The sequence below is a fragment of the Scomber scombrus genome, chromosome 6, assembly GCF_963691925.1.
Source record: "Scomber scombrus chromosome 6, fScoSco1.1, whole genome shotgun sequence".
Taxonomy (NCBI): domain Eukaryota; kingdom Metazoa; phylum Chordata; class Actinopteri; order Scombriformes; family Scombridae; genus Scomber; species Scomber scombrus.
The window spans coordinates 12,090,945-12,101,814 of NC_084975.1; the positions used below are offsets into that span (position 1 = coordinate 12,090,945).

The window sequence follows — 10,870 nt, forward strand, 5'->3', positions numbered from 1 at the left end:
GGTCTCAGAGTATGAGAAAACTGACCATTTTTTGTTTCTTTTTGTTTCTATTATTCTAAATATGAAAAGAAAATCAAACCATTTTTAAAAAAGATACGGACCGTTTGATGAAGACGTAGTCATAGAAATGTAGCCTAATATAGGTTCTGTCTGAACGGGTGATCAACAGTCTGTTGGAGTGCACTTTGTAAAATTTAACGTCAGTGAATCAGTTCATTTGTTTCATAAAATTGTTTAATACTTGAAACCATATCCTTCTATGACATTTGATCCATGACGAACAAAACACAGCTGTGAAATTTGTTTCACACTAAAACGATTAAAATTGTCATTATTAGTTGTTTATTGTTAGTAAATCGTGTGTAACTGGAAAGAAGAATAGGCTATACCACATATTCTTTAAAAATGATGAAAAATCATAAGCCAGAGTAGTGATTATCTGTATATTGTGACTTTCACATTTATTCACATTACTTTCACTTGGACCTAACTCGTTAATTCTGTTTTATTTTTGTGTGTGGCTTTTCCCTGGTTTCTTTACGTAAATTCCTTCCACAATTGATTTTTGACATGTTTTCACCACATGATGTCGCTACCACTGTGGATACTGCACTTAACTCAATCTCGACTACTTCAGAAATGTTAAGTGTCCTCAGTGCTCCTTGAAAAATATTTGCAATTCCCTCCTCATCAAAGTGAAGTGCAGAATGGCCACTTTCAGAGTGGTATTTTAATGCAAAATATATTAAATAATATATAAAATTTAATTAGATTCACTTTCGTATACTGTCGCGTAAAAACAAATTAAGAGGAATTAAAAGAAAACATTTCCATCTTAAATGTAGAGGTTTAATAAAAATGTAATACTTCAGTAAAGAACAAATACGTTAAGTACACTGATTGTTTCCTGTAGCTCAAGCCACGGACTAAAAACTGTTTTTAATGGTTATAACAACACCTTGCCAAAAAGGACAGCAGTTGAAAATTGAAACACTGGCACTTTTACAGAAATGTTGATCAATGTGCAATGTCCTTTTTAAAGTTCTCTCTCTCTCTCTCTCTCTCTCTCTCTCTCTCTCTCTCTCTCTCTCTCTCTCTCTCTCTCTCTCTCTCTCTCTCTCTCTCTCTCTCTCTCCTCCCTCTGAATATCTGTATCCTTTTTAGTGTCCTACATATTTGATTCATGTTCAGAGTTTGAACCACTGGTTTAGTCAATGAAAGTATAGCAGTGACATAACAAAAGAGCTAAAAGACAGAGACGCACAGAAACAAAGAAAAACTATACATTCTGAATTTGATAAGTTTTATGAAACTTTTATGCTATATTTGTGAGTTACTTGTGTTTTGTGCTGCTTTGTATGTATTTTGTAGTAATGTGAGCATATGTATTAAGTTTGTTTTTTTATGCTTAAAAGTATGTATATGTCTTATTGAGACTTGTGCAGTTTCACATTCATGTATTTTAAAAGCCCATCTAGTCATGGGAATTGCAAGCTAGATTAGGCAAGAACTGCTGTAGTATGTGGTACTTGTCCCTACACAAATAAACATTAAATAAAATAAATACGATGTGTCATCATTTGAAAACGTTTGGTGTTTCAGACAAACTGAGTTGATAGCCCATCCACATCTAAAACATTAATCAAAACCATTAGAAGATGCACATTTCTCTGAAAGCTTCCCATCGTTTTTAGTCTGATTTCTAACGCCTGAGGAGGATATCTTTAACACAGGGTTGTTGCAGCTTAATTTAATACATGCTCGAAACAAATGTTACCAACAAGCTCAATTCTCCCAAATGTAAATAAAGGCCATCTGCTCTGATATGTAAACAGCTGACTGGCTCCTCCCATCGGGGGGGGCGTCCCTCACGCCTTAGTCCCGCCCCCGAACGACCACTCTGCGCTCCTATTGGTCGACGGTGACAGCCCTGAAAGTTACGGTTGGCCCGTCACCTTCCACTGGACGTCGCGACCCGCCCACCGGAGAGAGAGACAAAAACAAATCGGCATCCCTCACACAGAGGAATATAAACAGGAGACCCTAAACCACATTTAGATAGAATATATTTATTCAGGGACACCGACACCACCGAGGGAGAGATGGTTTCTCCGGTTACCGTGGTGAGTATCCGCTCCAGATCAGCGGTGACATTTTCCTTCATGAAACAGGAATAACAGCGGCTGCTAGTTTAGCTAAACGCTTTCCAAAAACAACCCGGTCCATCACTATTAAGAACGCCTCCGTCATTTAATGGTCATTATCGACAGCCTCGAGTTACTAATTTAGGGTTTAACTTGTTTTTTAGTTGCGTAATTATTCATAGCATAGCATAGCCATGCTGTTGAGGTGATAATGTAATTACCAGTGAACAGGACTGTGTGTTAGCTACATTGAACATGCTTTAAAGGACACCCACGCTGTTAACAGGCTGTTCTTTTAAAACTGAGCTGTATGTGTCTGTATGTGTGACAACTTTTCTGGTCAGTATGTTTTCTCGTCATTGCACATTATAGCAGCGACTGTTCACGCTTTTTCCTTTCTCCATATTCAACAATACAGAAGGATGTTTCCACACATTTCCAAAAGCAGACCCCGACTAAAAGAAAAGCTGTCATGTGACGACCTTTTTGTGTGTGTTCTTTTTCTTCCTAGTACCCCTCTAGTAACGCATGCGCAGGCTTTCTTTTCGTGTCCTGTACTCTTTGGCTTCACATAGTCTCTTTTGTTTAGCCTACCTGTTAACACTTAATAGACTTAAGTGCCACTGAAGGAAATCGGCAAATTTGACAGCAACATGAATCATTTAACTTGCCCCGGCATCCTCAGTGGTTTCCAAACTGGGGTTCGGGACCCCTACAAGGGGTCGCTGGATTAATTAAAGGGGTCATGAGATGATAGGATAGGATACATACAATTTATAAATTTTTTTTGTAAAGCTTTCTTGTAATTTCCGTATTGTTACCTCTTCAAGCCTCTACAAGCTATGCAAATAAAACAAAATAAGTCCTCTTTCTAGAGCTGCTAGGTTAGTTGATTTATCATTCGATAGACAGAAGACTAATCAGCAACTAAGTAAAAATGAAAAAAAAGAGCTGGTTTCAGACTTTCAAATGTGACGATTTATTGCTTTCTTTGTGGAACATGATGATGAACTGAATATCTTTGGGTTTTGGACAGTTAGTCACAAAACTAGACATTTGAACATATGACTTTGAACTGTGGGGAAGTTTCAAAAATAGTTTTCATATATGGACAAGACAAAGATTAACCAATGAATCAAGACAATAATCTGTAAGGTCTCACGGGTAAAAAAGGTTGGGAACTTCTGCTCTTACTTTTACCGAGATGCTATGAAATGTTACCCATTTTACAGGGACCATGAAGTAACTTGTGCTGTAACTTAGCCTCAGTAAATCCTGATGCGCAGAGTGTGTGAGAGGAGCCTGTGTGGAGGAATGCTTGCCATACAGACTGGTTGCTGTAGTGATGATAATGATGATGATGCTATGTAGGTTCTCGAGTTTTCATTAAGAGACTAACTTAAGCTGTGGCGCCAGGGTTACAGTGAAAGTGAAATGTAGAGGCATGTGCTGTCAGAGATGAAGACACTAGTAAACAGTATAGATAGAAGGGAAAATATTCTTGTGCACAATACAGTTTTAAATAATAAAGCAGGCAAGCAGCTTCAAGGATTTTAATGTCATTAAAGCATCAAATCCACTGTAATGAAAAATCAATGTACCCACATTTTCTTTTTAACTTATATACTTCTTTTAAAAATGCAAATATATTAATACCTACTTTTTATATGTGGCTCTAAATGAGACACCACCACGCTCCATGCCATCTGGTGAGCAGACTGGTTTAGCATTTCAGGGAATTTATTACCCTTTTGTCCTCTACAGATGATGTAGAATCAAGTACTCAGAGCACATGCAGTCTCACACCAGCACATGCTGCCCTTAACCAATGTGGACTGAATCTTTTGGCAGGTGTCTGCTGCAGCCCAGAGATACAGCAGCAGCATCACTTTCCTCTCTGGTTTTATTGATATGACCGTGGAGACATCTGACAATTGCTCCACTGAGTATTACCGAATCATTTACTTTAGAAAAGATAAGCATTTATAAATAGTAAAGCATAGGCCATGTCACAAAGGGTATTTATTTGTATGGAAGAACCCTTGCGCGTAGTGTACATACCCCTGGAGTCAAGGCAGCTGTAAGATGGAAGGAAACAGTGTTGTGTGATGCTGCATAGAAATAACATTGTGAGTCATGACTCACATGCCAGTAGAGCCTGCCAGGGCCATACTTATGTTACAGTTAACCTCAGCCAAACACATGCATTTACAGGTCTCTAATATGTTTCTGTGTATCTTGTTCCTGACACTTGACTAGCATATGACCCAAAGTGGTTGAATAGACGCCATCCTGATTAGATGTTATGTACTGCTTCAATGTGGAGCTTTTGTTGGTCTGTGGGTGCTGCAGATGGATACTGCACACAAGGTTATTTTGGAAAAGGGAGCCTCTCCATCCTGCTATTCATTCCCACAACAAAAAAACAGACTTTATTGTTGGTTAGTGACCATGCAAATACAGTCAATCATTAACTATATTATTCTTTAACAGGGGGCATGTGAAGCAGGTGTTTACAGCCAGTCAGCTGTGTCACGGCACTTCTGCAAACAGCCTTTATTTATAATGCCATCATGCAGACCATCGCGTTATAACACACACAGTGATTAATTTCGTTTGCCTCCCAAATGCGGCAGTGTGTTCTGTTCTTTTATGCTGGCGACAGCTGACTGTCACACAGGCAACATAGCCGTCGCTAATATCCCCTTCAGTGTTCCTGCAGACAAAGTGACGCCTCAATCAATGTGTGTGGAGTTGGTTACAGATGGGACAATACAGCGCCGCAAAACCCCGACAAGAAGCACAAGATACAAGACATTAAACAGGAGATATGAAAACATTACACCCACTGTAGACCAGTTTATGAATTCCAGTAGGCAATTAGGCCTTCGTGATGGAACAGCTTTCAGCTTAATCGGATGTGGAGCCATGTATTAGAGAAGAACAGTATCATCATATAGTACTACAGTGCTAATTACACCAGATTGACACACATGGCCTATTTATAATTTGAATACCGTTAGACAGCTAAGGAAAGCAGTCAGTTGTTTGAAGATTTGAAAGCTTTCTATAGCTTTTCTATAGTTTGTGTTTCCAAGGTCCTCAGAGCTGTTTTAAGTCTTGTCTTTCTCCTAACGCAGCCGTGTTCTCATTGTGTAGGTACACTAAGTTTACACAAAAAACAATGGAAGGGGAAACTATAAAGCATGGCTCAAACACGGCATGAATAGGACCAAAGGTTATGGGAATCTCTGACTTCCTCCCACCTTCCTCCCTGTAATCTGTATTCCAACACTGCAGACACTGATCTGAGGTTTTCTCCACTGATAACAAGCTATTTGTCATCTTGGATTCTTTATCGTAGATTTCATTCTGCCTTTGCTTGCAGATATCAGTCAAAGCAAGTGTAATGACAGTGCTTGAAACAGTCAATTAGAAATATGTTGTTTTCTTGTGTCCTCTGCTTGCGTTAAGTAGCCACCCATGGCTGGATAAACAGAGTTTTGATATTGGCTAGTCTGGGAATACTGCCTGGTTTGTATATATCTGCTTGGCACACATTTCGTCTTCATCGGGCTGTAGACTGACCATACACTCACACACATACACGTGCACGCACACAATAGACTATCTTTAATTTTAATGTATGTCTCCAGTTGCATTATGAAGGCCAGGCAAAGTGCATAATAGAGAGAATACACCTTGGTATAGCTTTGCCTCACTGGATAAATTCCTCTCATACTACTTGAAGGACATCATGAGCAGAATGTAAAAGGCTCATCTTCAGTACAAGTCTGCATAGCTATAGTATAACTGCTTATTTTGATACTGATAGTGATAGTCCCAAACCTGTTATTCTTCTTTTTTGTCCAATTGGTAAGCAGCTCATACTTGTATAAGATCAATGAGAAAATGAAATAAACATACATACACAAACACAGGAAAAGAAAGCCATTGTTACAGTTATCAAACAGTGAAGCCCATAACAATAAAGCTGTGTTAGACGTCACCCTTTACATGAAGAATTTACTGTAGTTCAAAGTAAATAATCTTAGTACACTGAAAAATAAATAGGTACAGAATAACAGCAGTAATAGTAATAATATAAAATACTAACTGATGGTACAGAAAAAGGGGGGGGGGGGGGGGTGGGGGACAGCAAATTAAGGGCTAGTTGAAAGCTATCTGATATAGTTGCACATGATATTCCACAGTTTGGCAGCAGAGCTGAAAATGAAATGTCCAATTTTCTTACGATTCTGGTTTTGAACGTCTTCCAAAACAACAGTAGAGGAATTATGCGAATGTGGAGCCTCATAAAACAACAGGGCGGCCAGTCGTTTAGAATTTTATATATAATCACAGCTAAATGATACAGAACCAGTATAGTTCAGCTAAAACTGGAATGACATTCTCTCACTTTTTAGATTTGGTCAGGAGCCTTAGCAGAAGCATTTTGAGTACATGGACTATTATGGAAGACAAATAAAAATGTACATACTTGTAGCCTGCTTGAGACAATTAAATATGAATTAGCTTCAAGTAATGCTTATGGTCACTAATTGGAGGCATTTATCACAGCAGATAACAGCTGGTAGGCTTGTTTGTGTGATAGTCAAATTAATTACACCAGGCTAGGTGTTGGGTCACAGAAACATCGTGCTTGCTCCTATAATGTAATTTGGTCGGCTGTTCTATTGAGCAGTTGTGCAATAAAGGGGCCTCCCCTTCCTCCCCTCCACTAAGAAGCATAAAGTGTATGAACTACAGTGACCCTCATTCTTTTCTCACCTCTCTTCTCTCCCCCCTACTCAACTGCCCACTCCTAAAACCCAGCTGTCATTTGATACTCCCCCTCCTCTAAAGCTACATTTCCTCCCGCTTCCCTTCCCCTGCCCTATTTACTTATTCTTTCGTGACCAGTGCAGTCGCAGCATCGCTTTCGTTTGCATCACTTTATGTTTCCACAGAATGTTTACGGAGAGGGATGCAAAACAGCCTCCGGTAAACAGTCCCCCCCCTCTCTCTCAACCCTTTCCCTGCTGCACTGCGCCCTTTTTGTCTTCCTCCCATCCACATCTCCCTCTGATCCTCCTCATCTCTCCTCCAGTGATCTAAACTCTAGTTAACCCTCACTTACCTCATTCCCCCCCAAACTCAACTTTTCTCTCCTTCCCTGATTTTCTGAGAATTTCTTAGAAGCACAGGTGGACGGTCATCCAGAGGTGTTGTGAAACCTCTTTCTAGCTCTTGTTTTTACGTGACCCTGTTGGGCCTCATCTGTTTGAACAGAAAGAGATACGACCAGTGACACAGTCGGGAGGAAGAAATGGGAGACTTGAATATGCTACACAGTTCTCAAGAACATGAGATGCAGAAAAGACCGTAGGCGAGGAGAGAATAAAAGGGTGATGGGAAGTGAGCCGAAAAAAGAAGAAAAGAAAAAGGTTACAAGGAGTCAGAGTTTGGGAGCTTTATGAATTTCCCCTTCTGCTCGCTGTTTCTGCTGAGTTTCGTCTCAGCCACAAAACACGTGCGTGTCTGACATTGTGATGTAAACTAGTGACAACACAGAGGAAGCCAAAGGTTATTCCAGTCCTCACCCGAACCCTCATCCAAATAAGGAGAAGTGATTTACTTTAAAGTGCTGACTGTTTTTAGATTATTGCTCCCTGTGTTATATTTCATGGCCTCTACTATGAGATAATGGCCTTTTCTAATAAATGTAGTTTAAGGCAGAGTGACAATAGTAGCACATTGTTCTGACTCAGTGAATAAAATCACCTTATGTAAGGGCAACCAGCTATGACTCTATTAGTAATGTAAATATTTAATCTGCTTTTCAGGTCAAGAGCGAAGGCCCCAAGCTGGTGCCATTCTTCAAGGCGACCTGTGTGTACTTTGTCCTGTGGCTGCCCACTTCGAGCCCATCCTGGTTTAGTGCACTCATCAAATGTCTGCCCATCTTCTGCCTCTGGATGTTCTTACTGGCCCACGGCTTCAGCTTCCTGGGTGCTCACTCCAGCGCGCGCAAAATCTTGGCCGGCCTTATCTTCTCTGCTCTGGGCGATGCCTTTCTTATCTGGCAGGAACAGGGCTACTTCGTCCACGGTGAGGAAAACTTTACACACTGATCACACACATCTGCAGCACTATCCTCTTTTGTATGGATTTTACAACTTAAAGAACAATTCAGTTTATTATAGCATGTTTTATTGTTGTAATATTGGCCATCGTTAGTTAAAACAGATGTAGTCAGGTGGTCTAATGACACTTTTTAAACAGATTCCCAGGTTAGCTGTGAAACAAGGGATCATTACTGCCTTTTTGGAACGCTCACTTTCAATTTGCCAAAAGTTAATTGGGAAGGTAGCAAATCTGACTTAACTGTTGGCTGTTTCCAAGTTATCTGATCTTCTGACTACTCGTGTTGTGACTTGTTGCTGTTGTTGCAATATCCCAGGTTTTAGGAATAACTTTGCTGAGTACAAAGGGATTATTACAATTACCAAAACAAAAAATATAAGGCCTTCAGTGGGTTGTGATGAACACAAATTATCCCATAATGAAGTAAACGAGCTGCTTATCTCTTCATCTCGTATCATGCTTTCTAAACTGCTATCTAAACTTTGTGAATCATTTATACACTATTTCACAGGCCTTCTGATGTTTGCCATCACCCACATCCTCTACTCGTCTGCCTTTGGGATGAAGCCCATTAACATGCGTGCCGGCCTGGTGATCACTGCTGTGTCTAGTCTGAGCTACATGCTGCTGTACCCCTACCTGTCCGGCCCCTTCACCTACTTGGTGGCTGTCTACATCGCTCTGATCGGCTTCATGGGCTGGAGGGCCATCGCGGGCCTGCAGCTGACCAACGACTTGTGGACCTGGACCAAGCTGTCAGCCTGTTTGGGCGCCGTGCTCTTCATGGTCTCCGACCTCACCATCGCTGTCAACAAGTTCTGCTTCCCTGTGCCCCATTCACGCGCCATCATCATGGCCACCTACTACGCTGCACAGATGCTGATAGCACTTTCGGCCGTTGAGTGCCAGGATGTGGAGGTGGCCAGGAAGAGAACATGAGGAACCGCTGTCTCCAAAGCAACCTGCCATGAGTCTGGGAAGGTGGCAGCCGCTCCCCCTTCGGCCCTGAGTGATTATGGACATATCTCACTGCCAGATCCCCAACCCTCAGCCCTCATCTCAGTGTGGCACCCCCACACCGTTGTTACCATGGTGACTGCTCCACCACAGCCTTCCAATGGTTGTCATCCTACTACCCCAATAGTATGGTAGTCTAAGACCTGTCTTCTTACCATGAAGACATGATAGTATTCTTCAGCCTCTTCCGACAACGGTCCTACCTGCCTCTTCTAATCCTAGAACGGCTGTCTCTTAACCTAGTTACCATGGAGACAAGTGTTGTAATATTAACCTGCTATCTAGAGTATTACTTTACTTTTAACTGTTATGATTTAACTTAAGGGGAGCATGTCACTGAGGACCTTCGAAGAGTGTGTGGAAGAGTGATTGTGTGCGCATTGTGTGTTTGATTAACACCCTTACCTCTCTTTCCACACAGTCCCATCACACACATGTCGACTTCACGTGGTCCAATAATGCAATTTAACATTTGTGAGCTTTCACAACTGTCACTGTCATTTGTTTTACTGCCTTGTTAAAAAGAGAGATTTTCTCCTTTTTTTTTTTTTCCTTTTTTACCGACTTGCCCACATTTGGCTTTTCAATCTGTTGCCCTGTGTTCCTGTGAATTAAGGGTGCTATTTTTAAAGTCAGGAGCATAATCCACACCTGTTTTATTATCTGCTGTCCCTCTCATTTCACTCACAGCAACCACTACGCTTTTGTTCACTTTTCTATTCAGCATCCTCTACAAATCCACACCCAGTCTCTGCAGATTCATTCTTTTTTTTCCTATTAGGATGTCCTTGAACAACTAGATGCACAGCGAAAGAATGACAGAGCAACAGAGACAAAAAATAAGGCAATGAAATAGAAAGCTTTACTACGTTAGAGGAAGTGAAGGTTGTCTGTGGAAGATAGATTATTCTTCCTGCTGAGATTTGTTGACTGTCCTGCTGTCACAGAAAGAACACAGAAGATATTGCAGTCACAGCAGACCTCTGTACACATAATAACATGCTGTACAGTGCACCTGCTACTCCTTTTTGGTGTTAAGTCCTTCAGGCGTTTTATAGTGTTTTAACTGCCAGCCGTTTTTCCAGAAACATTGGTGCAAATGTCAACACACACACACACACCTGACCCCTACAACTCCTGCTGGCGGAGTTATTAGGAAAAGTTCATGGGGTTCTTAATGCTGGACTAGATCAGCCAGCCCATGCTGTCGCCTTGGACCATGTTATGGTGACTAAAAAGAAAAGGCTAATGTTAATGGCTGGAATCTTTGTTTTATCGTGTGTGTGTGTGTGTGTGTGTGTGTGTGTGTGTGTGTGTGTGTGTGTGTGTGTGTGTGTGTGCGTGTGTGTATTCATGTGTCCACTCATAACATGCACAAAGACATGTACAGAAACATTGCCCGAGGGCAGCTTGACCGGGTTGTGCAAAAGAAAAAAATCAGAGACAAGGGAACTGGCATGTCATGTGAGAGAATAGTTATCCCATTATAGCAAATAATTCCTTTTCATAGGACACTTCATCAACTTTAATCCAGCAAAATCCATCGCAACTAATCCCTGACA

At 41.0% G+C, this 10,870-nt stretch overlaps 1 protein-coding gene across 1 annotated transcript; it reads left to right on the plus strand.

Annotated features, from left to right (window-relative positions):
- Nucleotides 1-2,041: 2,041 nt before the first annotated feature.
- Nucleotides 2,042-9,810, plus strand: tmem86a (transmembrane protein 86A). Its single transcript, XM_062420701.1, has 3 exons — nt 2,042-2,123; nt 7,991-8,255; nt 8,803-9,810. The coding sequence occupies exons 1-3, from the start codon at nt 2,103-2,105 to the stop codon at nt 9,228-9,230; spliced, it is 714 nt and encodes a 237-aa protein (XP_062276685.1). The 5' UTR covers nt 2,042-2,102; the 3' UTR covers nt 9,231-9,810.
- Nucleotides 9,811-10,870: the final 1,060 nt, after the last annotated feature.

Coding starts and splice junctions, on each gene's coding strand:
- tmem86a (XM_062420701.1), top strand. CDS start 2,103: ATGGTTTCTCCGGTTACCGTG. Junction 2,124..7,990: donor TGGTTTCTCCGGTTACCGTG/GTGAGTATCCGC, acceptor TCTGCTTTTCAG/GTCAAGAGCGAAGGCCCCAA. Junction 8,256..8,802: donor ACAGGGCTACTTCGTCCACG/GTGAGGAAAACT, acceptor ACTATTTCACAG/GCCTTCTGATGTTTGCCATC.